The 10,471-nt window shown below is 37.5% G+C and overlaps 2 protein-coding genes across 3 annotated transcripts in view; both read left to right on the top strand.

The window, feature by feature from the left end:
- The window catches only part of LOC149049865 (uncharacterized), a 13,693-nt gene extending 12,820 nt beyond the window's left edge, over positions 1-873 (top strand). Inside the window, exon 7 of the mRNA XM_089198690.1 lies at positions 1-873. This exon is cut by the window's left edge and continues 1,619 nt beyond it. The gene's annotated coding sequence lies outside the window, so the exon portion shown is untranslated.
- A 1,169-nt stretch (positions 874-2,042) lies between these two features.
- Positions 2,043-8,873, top strand: LOC149049864 (uncharacterized). 2 transcript variants are annotated; one of them, XM_089198688.1, is made up of 5 exons: positions 2,043-2,174; positions 4,410-4,699; positions 6,059-6,311; positions 7,066-7,393; positions 8,546-8,873. In XM_089198688.1, the coding sequence occupies exons 2-5, from the start codon at positions 4,413-4,415 to the stop codon at positions 8,599-8,601; spliced, it is 924 nt and encodes a 307-aa protein (XP_089054814.1). In that variant the 5' UTR covers positions 2,043-2,174; positions 4,410-4,412; the 3' UTR covers positions 8,602-8,873. The 2 variants fall into 2 exon arrangements, with proteins under 2 accessions (XP_089054814.1, XP_089054815.1); XM_089198689.1 differs by having other exon boundaries at positions 7,066-7,406.
- The last annotated feature ends 1,598 nt before the right edge of the window (positions 8,874-10,471 follow it).

Here is a 10,471-nt window from a genome sequence, read left to right as displayed (position 1 = left end):
TTTGTGTGTATGGCGGTATGTGTAAGAATCACGAAGTTCTGTCCTTATCTCACGTCCCAGCAATACGCCCCTGCCACATAACGGTTAATGCACACGGCACATCAAGTTACTCCCCCTACATTTTTCAGGTTTATGTCCATGTTACAAGATTCCCTGTGTGGGACCACCATCATCTTACATTTTAGATAATTCTCTAAAGTGACAGAGAACTATTCTAGGGGTTTCAGTAGCCGAAGAAAGACGTCTGGTGGTCAGATTATTTCAAATTTAATATCATGATCTAGCATTTTTAAATCAATAGAGATTATGTAGATTATGATCTTTCAAGAGCTAAAGTATTGAAAGCTGAAAGTATAAACCTCATTAACTCTTCGTATCTAATTTAAAAGAACAACGAAGCGCTATTCTAACCTGCCCATTTACTTCTGCAAGCCTTCCAACGAGATCTGAAATTGAATTAGCGGTTGAGAGCATGACTGGTCTATTTGAAAGGTGATTTTTATGTGGACAGCTTTTCTCTTCCCTTAGATGATTCCAAGTAATTGTAATCATAGCATGTAACCCAAGTAACTAAGACCGTAGAGTTTGTTTGCTATAAGCTATAAATTCAAAAAATAAAGTAGATTGTATCAGTATTGGTGTTTCCTTGACTTTAAGTCTGTCGCTTTGTGTTTTTGGCCTAAAAGCAGCTTTGGGGAGTAAGGATGATAGCATGTAGAAGTTAACTGCGTTATTCTAAACTTCACAATTATCTTGAGTTTTTTCCATTTAACTCGCCGTTCTCCTTAAAATTAATACTTTCGACAGAAAACAACGGCGTCAGCTACAAGAACGGGGACAAACAAAATAAAGAGCGAGAGAGTGCCTTTTAAAGTTTGAATAGCTGAAGTACAAGACTTTCTGTGGAGTAAAACCCCGGTGGCAATTTTTTATGCTCCAATTTGGCATCCTAGTTACGTGCTTTCGTCACAGATTAAGCTTAAGAGGGATCTGCCACCGATTAAGAATATGATTAGGCCATTAGCAAACCTTTCGAGATAAATGAGTTGATTTTTTAAGCAATCATTTTCCTTGGTGTCACAGTCATAATCGTTTTGTTTCTTAATGCAAATCAGAGGGAACAACATCAGCCCTTCAGGAAGCTTAGCATGTTTTAACCGTAAAAAGAATTTTGTATATAGGCAATGAAAGGAAATCTTTAAAAAGTTCCCTTGCTTCTCTACTGGAAAACTTAGCGACGTCATTCACTAAGCTAACAATTAATTTCCATCTGCCCTCATCCCTCGCCTAAATTTTCTTCTTGGTAACAGCAATGAAACCCTCTTGCGGACTTTTCTTGTTGCTGAGTTGGTCGATCGAAAGATTCTTAACGAAGAAATGGAAGAGTCAACTTCTCGCTCGTGATTTAACATTTCCGGTCGATGAGCATGAAAAGACGAGAAAAGCTGAACTTAAATTGTTTTTAACACTCCACAGAAAATTTCTTTGTCTTTCCATTTATTTTTCCCGGGTAGTTCGCCAAAGAGCCTTAACTTCAGGCACTCGACCCAGTTTTCAAAAATCACGTTCTAATATATTGTACATGGTCTATCATAATCGTAAACATTTCCTCCAAAGAGAATTGCAAAAACCAGTGCGCAACGAAAAGTATGAACCAAGAAATAAAACAATTTTATGACGAACGTACTTATTTCTTCGATCCCGTAAGTTATTTTCACTCTTTAAAAACGCCAACTATTGGTGTCCTTATCGTGGTTGCCGTTAATACTCTTATTACCTTCCCTTTTCGCTGAGCCCCTCCTCACTGGAGAGTTTGCACTTTTTTCGTTTTAAATATCAAAGGTTTTCAACCACATTCATATAATACTCAAATCTGGGTGAAATAGGAATAAAAAACCGACGAGTTGCTCGTGGGCCTTCAGTTAGTCTTGAACAAATTCCCCTGCCCTCCCCCTCTCTGGTGGGTTCTCCATCCCAAAACACTTCCTGTCCAAATATCATGAAGTACATCATTGAAGAAACCGAAATTAATCATACCATGATATTGATACAGCTTGTCCGATTTAAATACGTGAAGTGAGAGTCAATGTTGGCGTGAATTAACGCATCAGAACTCAAAGATTTTGTCAGCTGGGATCAAAACAATATTTAACAACACGATTTTGTTTCAGACAGTATGTAGTTTTTATTCCTTTTCCATACTTGAACAAACACTGCTCTGATTCCAGCTATCCAATTATTTTATAGTATTTGAAAGTCTATAGATGACTATTTACAATATCGTTCATAATATTTTTGACGAAATTGATGTATTAAAGTTCCTGGAGCGTCAAAGTTCTCGGTGTATTCAGCACGGTCATAGCGCTTAGAAAACTAGAAAGAATTTCAACTGTACTACGCTGAATTCATGGCAAATTTGCCGGAATTATAACCAGGGGTCTCGAATTCAAGTCGTTTACGCTGATTCTTGGCGAATTTTTCCTTGTTTGTCATTTTGAAGTTTCAAGATTTTTTGTGCGTTTTTCGCAGATAGCCAAGTGGTCTTTCTCTTCACTGTTAGGATTTAAATTCTTTTATTTATTTTTACTTGTGTTCATTTCTTTGGTTACACATACACATTGGATGATTAATACATTAATATTTCGGCGCTGTTTTAATCTATAAATCTATTATATTCATTATTCCTGTATGTGTAGGTTATCTAGGTGAATTTTATTTGTTAGAGCTCAGTGTTGTTCTTCTAGAGAAAGATCTTCCGCTGACGAAAATTAAAAAGTTGTGTTTTCATTTCTATTTAATCAAATTTGTTGTTCTTGTTACAAAACCCCTGAAGTTGGCTACATTTCTAAAGGCCATTGAGGGTTCATTTCCGTGTGACATTTCTGACGTTGGTCGCTTATAAAGGGACCCGCGATAAAGAATTTTGGCGATATATGAAGAGACCTATTACGAGGAAGGACTAAGAAAATGCGAGTGCTCCGCAAGGATTAGAATTCTGATCAACTCCGGTTTCCGGGTTGGAAAGCCTATCAAATGAGCAACAGCGAATTCATTTTCAAGCTAAACGTCATATTATAAAGTGTAGGTTCTTACGTGATGAACATTCTGTGTGCCGTTAGGATCAACAATATGATATGGAAGTCGTTCGGTTCGTTACGATAGACTAAGAATTCTTTTTTGCGAGGACTGTTTTCGAATCAAAGATGAGCCTTTTTCCAATGTGAGGATTTGAACTTATCTGATTCCAGAACAATTGTTCTGTGTTGGCACAATCTGCGGTTTTTTTTTATGTTTTGTTTTGTTTTTAATATTTTGTTTCCTTTATCGAAGAAAATGAAAGAAGTGACGTTTGATTTCGATCTGTTCCAACTACGTATTCTTGGTGTGCATTAAATTGAGATGATCACCCTAGTTCTAATTGGTTGTTGTGGACTTTTTACGTGTTATTATTTCAGTGCATCCCGCCTGTGTTAGCCCGCTGCGTTTTAAGTTACAGTAACTCAAAATGCAGCTGTATTTTGTGATGCTTTTTCCCGTTACTGCGGGGTCCATTTTTAGATGATGATGTCTGAAGTCATGCATCAATAGCGGTGAGCATAGAGATACACTCGTCGTGAAGTAAAACTACCCTCTCTCCTTTCTTTTCCTTATTTGAAAAAGTCGGATAAACATCTTGAAAAATCGGGCGATAGTAACATTAAAAAAAGTATCTTCTGTGCGAGACACAGAATCGTCTGCCGGTGATATTAGGGATTCTCAGCCGATTTAAGAAATGACAACTAATTATACGTCAAAATACCTTGTCAGCAAAGCCATGCTGAAACTGATATCAAAAGCGATAAAAAACATGTGCTATATAGTATGTTCTGTTGGGAAAGCTCAAATGTTTTAAAAAATCTGAAACTATCAAATGGCGAAAATTCTGACTGATCACGGACATTTGCAGATTTACTCCCCTCCCCCACCCCCTCGATCCAGTCAAGTCCTGGGATCCGATTCAAAAGCTGTAGATCCGAACCTTGGCCAGGTCATTGTGTTCGTTTCTTTCTAAGATGCATTACTAACAAAATGCCTCTTCCCACCTAGGAGTGTAAATGAACTTTAGAAATGTAGCTAACTTAAGGGTTTTTATCAATTGGATAATGAATCGAAATTTTTTCAACACTCTTCCTGTAAAAGTTTATTTTAAAAAAATTCAACAAGCAGACGAAGGCAGGGGTAACCTGCCATAGGCTAACATCTTATTCAGGAAGAGTAAAACCTGATTGGTCTACATTAGAGGTTGCATTGAAAGTCTCTGATGGGTCCCTATGATATTAATGTAATGACAGTTACTACAGTGGGTTTGACCCGAATAATTGTTAATGCATTGTGAATTGACTATCGATTTACTTCCGATTTGTTCTCAGATCATGGAGGAGTCACTAAGAAAGTTTGCCGAGGAAAATTTCGGTAAGGGATGCTTCCCCGCACTTCACGGCGAAATCGATAAGGTACAACCCCTGACAATGGTGGTACAAAAGAATCGGCCTCTATGGAAGCGACCTTTCGTAAAATTGGATGTCATAGTCCTTGCAGAACTGGCGAAATATGTTAAAAGTGAAGAAGATACTAAAGTGTTTCGTGATTACGCGAAATGTAAGATCAAAGAGGAAATGCTTATCTCATCGCCGCACGAAACAATTGCTATGGGATCCAGGTATGATCACGCTTTAACCCAATTTTTTCGGGCATGGCACATCAACGTGTTGCATCTTAACAAAGTATGTTTAAAAAAATAAATAAATAAGAAAAAATACTGGCAAGAACATCACGAAAGTAAACCGCAATTTTCTGTAATTCGTCCTGGCTTTCTCGCTGCTTTCAAAACTGTTTTTACCGGACGACGAGTTGAAGCAAGTGAGGTAAAGCTCAGTGTTGTTTTTTAACATTCACGGAAGGTTTCTCAAAGGTGCATTCTTCGAACGCCTTCAGTCATTCTTCTAATAGTGATGATAATAATTGGTCTTTATTTAGATGAAAACACACATGAAAAGTTAAAAAAAATAAAATCAACTCGAACATTTAAAAATAAGCACTTAGGAGATGAAAATTGACCACACTGTTCATTCATATCCGAAAAAACAATCTATTAAGGAAGCTGTTCATAGACGTTCTGAACATAATTTTGGAAATGTGCGTCACATTTCAAATGAAATAAATGGAGATTTTAGTCGACGTCATCCACATCGGCATCACCCCTGTCATTGATGTCATCATAGTCATCATTGCAATTGTTATCGTCCTCATCACTCTCAATGCTACTTTCATCGTTTAAATTCGTCTTCGCAATTGAAAAGTCATAACATTTTCATCGTCCACATGATTTTCAGTACCACTGTTTCTGTCCTTATCATTGTGATCGTCATCATCATTGTCGTTTTCGATGTGGTCGTTACTTTCACCGTCTTTTTCATTACTATCGTCGACATTTTTGCTGTCACCGTCGGTTTTGATTGTCATCGTCATCATCGTCATTACCAATGCTGCGTTACTACTTTGTAACAGACCTCGCTCACCGAGGAGTCTCTGTGGCTCAGTGGTAAAGTATCGGCGCGCGAAATCCGAGGGTCTGAGGTTCGATTCCCAGCGGGGACTCAGAAGTTTTTCTTTGTCACACAATCGTGACAAGACGAAAAAAAAATATTTCTTTATCCTTATTATTGTCATTGACAATGCTATTGTCTCGATCAATGTTATTTTCTTTATCATCAGTCATTGCCTTTGTCCCTCTGTTATTGACATCGTCGTTTTCATTATATGTGACATTGCATTGCTTTGGGTTAGTGTCATTGTCATCTTCTTTGTCTCTGTCACTGTTATTGCCGTTTTCGTTTCCATTGCAATGGTCGTGTGGAAGTCACTCTCTCTATGTCTGTCAGCAAAGGAGCTGTGGTATCATTTTCTGAACCAAGGAAACACACTTCCTCTTTATTTCCCGCTGACATAACTAGTTGTTATCATTATTTCATATCATTTTGAGTTACGTAGAAATTTGTATATATTTTTTTAAATCTAGAGAACAAAGCCTTGGTGTGGGTGTTGGAGGAATTTTGGAGGGAAACATCAGATTAAGTAATGATCAAGGAGTTCTGAAACTGGGAAAACTTAGCCAGAAATATATCGATGATTCAGATCTCCGTGGCCTTTTAGCAAAGACCGAACTGAATCCTAAATTGATGAAGAGTTTCGCCGAAGGGGATAAACTGCTTCTTATCACTTCTGTGGTTTACAGTGAGAAGTTTGAATTAACAGGGCAGAGAAAAGAAGAGGTAATGGCTACTTTTCTTTAACTCGATAAATAAAACAAACAAAGGAGTTCAACTGTAATTAAGGTTTAACCTCTCCGCCCTTACCATTTCCATCACTTTTCTTTAAGGCTCAAGCTTGTTTGATTAGGTTCCCAAGATCAAGAAATCTTCTCAAACTGGTTTTAGCGGGGATGATAGACATTAACGAACTTAGTATTTTTTAAAACCCTTTTTTTGCTTCGAGTGAACCATAGGATTAGAAACGGAAAGTTCATTAAATAAATAGACCGACTTCATTTAGAACTAGCTGGACTTTCATACGAATGTAACAGTATTTGAAACTCATGAAATGACCTACTAGGAGGATTTTTCCGTCGTCTGCGATTCAGTGATTGGCACTGGTATTCTTTAAGATACTTTTAGATATTATTACATAACGCTAACTTACGCACCCGAATCCAACGACCCTACATCAAAACTAAATGTTGCAGAGATTACATTATAGTATGTGATCACCACTCAGCAATAACTAGAAACGAGATGACAAATGTTACGTTGTTCCAATATTGAAGACCAATTGGAATCACACGTATATGCAGAAACGAAGATTCACATGGCAGAGTTCTGTGTTTATGCGTGGAAAAAGCTTCCATTCCCAGTTCTAGAAATATTTAGTTGATTAACCCTGCCTCGCTGCTGTCTAACCGAATTTCTGAGAAACATAGAAACTTGCCTATTTATCATAAAACTATCTTATTCATTTACCTTGTATCAGACCGAGGCTGAAGTCAGTGTGGATGGTATACCTGTGGCAAGTCCGTTTGTCAAATTTTTCAAGGCCACAGCAACCAAAATGCATGCCCGCAACAGAAGCTCAACTCAGCATCCAAAGGTGGCATCTAGGCCCGCACATGCACCACTCCTCTACAAGTGTGGCGCTGTTGATTACATAAAAGAAGAAAATCGACTGAAAATCAGGAAAGGGGAATACGTTGGTAAAGTAGTTGCGAAGGACACCACAATCGAGGGTCTTGTAAAGCGTGATGACGAAGATTATGACAAAACTATGGTGGAAATTTTCTCAGACGAGACTGATGCACCAGGTGAGATCTTCAGGTAATTTTTATGCCACATAATTTGAAAACGGTATTTAAACTCTGAAAATGCAGCAATAAACTTTTGTGTACACCGGAGAACAGATCAAATGATAACTGTCCCCGATCTGCCACAACATTCAACCGATTTGGACACAGTTTTCAAAAAGTTGCATTTTCTTCGACCGTATATTTGGAATATAGTGTTGGTGGTAGACTTAATGTCAATACATTATTTAAAATTAAAAAGAATCTGAGAGTTTCAAATTGATCGATGTCTAACTAAGTGAAACTTCTTTTCACTCAACCATTTCCTGTCTGACTTTCGAGCCTCCATACCACTAGGATAAAGAGAATTCGACAGTCTGTAAGGCTGCATTTTTTCCTTTTTTGTTCTGGAAACAATGCGTGGAATTGAGGGACTTTTATTGTAGATACATGCTTACATTAACTATAGAACTACTTGTCTACATCTGCCTGAATTTTACCGACCCATACTCGCTAAAACTTGTCCGAAGTTTGCTGCTTTAAAATGAACTGCCTGTGTCAAACTATTTCACAAAGTTTACGGAGCCGGTGAATAATGATGCAAGTCGGCAATACACACGAACTTCAAGATTGTCGCGGTTTCAGAACTGAGCAGAGAAATATAGCTAACAGGAATCGGTTGGGTATAACCGACACCTAAGTTTCCTTATTTTCAATCAATCAGCCCCTCTCACTCCGCAAGATGTCAAGAAACTGGACGCGATGCTTCAAAATGTTCTTCTACATGTTCTTCTACCTGTCATTATGAAAATATCTTACTTTAATTTAAAATCATAAGTTGATATAACATTTCCATGATATGAGTATACGTTCAAGTGATTACCACATTCAGTGCTCTCAAATTGTGTTTTAAAATTGTCTTTCACGGTATAGATTGTTGCAAATCGATCATTCGAGTGACTGAAATAAGACGAATGTAAATTACTCCTCGTGATATGCATGCGCATTTTTTTTTTAAATCTGAATTAAAAGTGCAGATCATGGGCAATCCGCAAAATTATCGCGCTACACGTTGTCACTAGCGAGGAGACTTGCGACGACTTGCGAAAACATTGAATCTTTTCATTAATATAATATTCTTTCTGAAAGCATTTGTGTTCCTTTTTCCAACAGAGTTGACTGATGAAAAGTGGAGAAAATTGGAGCAGTGCAATGCAGAATCTGATTAACCACGACTGTGATAACAATGGCCAATATACTTCTGATACTAGGATAGAAGTTTTCTAATCTAAACGATTAAGGTTTGAGCTGAGCACGTTTGCTAGAAGTAATTTTAATATCAATTTCCGCTTCAATCTTTACCATTGAGTTATTTCCACTTGTGAAAAGTTGTCCACGTAAGATCGCTTTGCGATTGAGTGTTGCGACACCAAAATCAAACTCATCAAAATAAACCAATTAGAACAATGGAAATTCTGCAGCGAGCCAATAAGAACCTACAGTAAGACCACGAATCTTCTTTAATTTTTAACTCCTTTGCATCCGTGGTGGGTCATATTTACTCTGTGTTTTCATTTGCTTCTCCTTTATTCCCTACCTTCTTCTTTGAAATGGGATAAGCGTAAGATTCTAGCTAACATACAATGATGTCTGGCCAGTATCTTCGGAGAGATCAGCCAACTGGGTTTTTCCATTGATTAAACAGCAAGACTCATCATTTTCTCTTCTTTGAAGCAATGCAGTCATCGCATCTAAAGTATCGCGAATACCTAGCTGTCTAAATTGGAGGACATGTTCCTCCAACATTTACAAAGGACATTTCCCCGCTGCATTTTTGTGTGTATGGCGGTATGTGTGGGATTCACGAAATTCTGTCCTTATCTCACGTCCCAGCAACACGCCCATGCCACATAACGATTAATGCGCACGGCACATCAAGTTACTCCTCCTACATTTTTCAGGATCATGTCCATGTTACAAGATTCCCTGTGTGGGACACTATCATCTTACATTCTAGATAATTCTCTAAAGTGACAGAGAACTATTCTAGGGGTTTGAGTAGCCGAAGAAAGACGTCTGGTAGTCAGATATTTCAACTTTAATACCATGATATAACATTTTTAAATTAATAGGGATTATGTAGATTATGATCTTTCAAGAGGTAAAGTTTTGAAAGCTGAAAGTATAAACCTCATTAACTCTTCGTATCTAATTTGAAAGAACAACGAAGCGTTATTCCAACCTACCCATTTACTTCTGTAAGTTTTTCAACGAGATCTAAAATTGAATTAGCGATTGAGAGCATGACTGGTCTATTTGAAAGGTGATTTTTATGTGGACAGCTTTTCTCTTCCCTTAGATGGTTCCAAGTAATTGTAATCATAGCATGTAACCCAAGTAACTAAGACCGTAGAGTTTGTTTGCTGTAAGCTATAAATTCAAAAAAATTAAGTAAATTGTATCAGTATTGGTGTTTCCCTGACTCTGTCACTTTGTGTTTTTGGCCTTAAAGCAGCTTTGGGGACTAAGGATGGTAGCATGTAGAAATTAACTGCGTTATTCTAAACTTCATAATTATCTTAAGTTTTTTCCATTTAACTCGCCGTTCTCCTTAAAACTAATACTTTCGACAGAAAACAACGGCGTCAGCTACAAGAACGGGGACAAACAAAATAAAGAGCGAGAGAGTGCCTTTTAAAGTTTGAATAGCTGAAGTACAAGACTTTCTGTGGAGTAAAACCCTGGTGGCAATTTTTTATGCTCCAATTTGGCATCCTAGTTACCTGCTTTCGTCACAGATTAAGCTTAAGAGGGATCTGCCACCGATTAAGAATATGATTAGGCCATTAGCAAACTTGTCGGGATAAATGAATTGATTTTTTAAGCAATCATTTTCCTTGGTGTCACAGTGATAATCATGTTGTTTCTAAATGCAAATCAGAGGGAACAACATCAGCCTTTCAGGAAGCTTAGCATGTTGTAACCGTAAAAAGAATTTTGTATATAGGCAATGAAAGGAAATCTTTAAAAAGTTCCCTTGCTTCTCTAATGGAGAACTTAGCAACGTCAGTCACTAAGCTAACAATTAATTTCCATCTG

This window comes from Pocillopora damicornis, chromosome 2 (genome assembly GCF_964200805.1).
Source record: "Pocillopora damicornis chromosome 2, jaPocDami1.2, whole genome shotgun sequence".
NCBI classification, from domain to species: Eukaryota; Metazoa; Cnidaria; class Anthozoa; order Scleractinia; family Pocilloporidae; genus Pocillopora; species Pocillopora damicornis.
Note: the sequence above shows the minus strand (reverse complement) of the source record. Positions and strands in the feature narration are given on the sequence as shown.

What these genes read in the sequence shown, in the direction of transcription:
- LOC149049864 (XM_089198688.1), top strand. Translation starts at nt 4,413, where the DNA reads ATGGAGGAGTCACTAAGAAAGTTTGCCGAGGAAAATTTCGGTAAGGGA. An exon ending in ACAATTGCTATGGGATCCAG is followed by an intron (nt 4,700 to 6,058) that starts GTATGATCACGC and finishes TTTTAAATCTAG; the next exon opens with AGAACAAAGCCTTGGTGTGG. An exon ending in AGACGAGACTGATGCACCAG is followed by an intron (nt 7,394 to 8,545) that starts GTGAGATCTTCA and finishes TTTTTCCAACAG; the next exon opens with AGTTGACTGATGAAAAGTGG.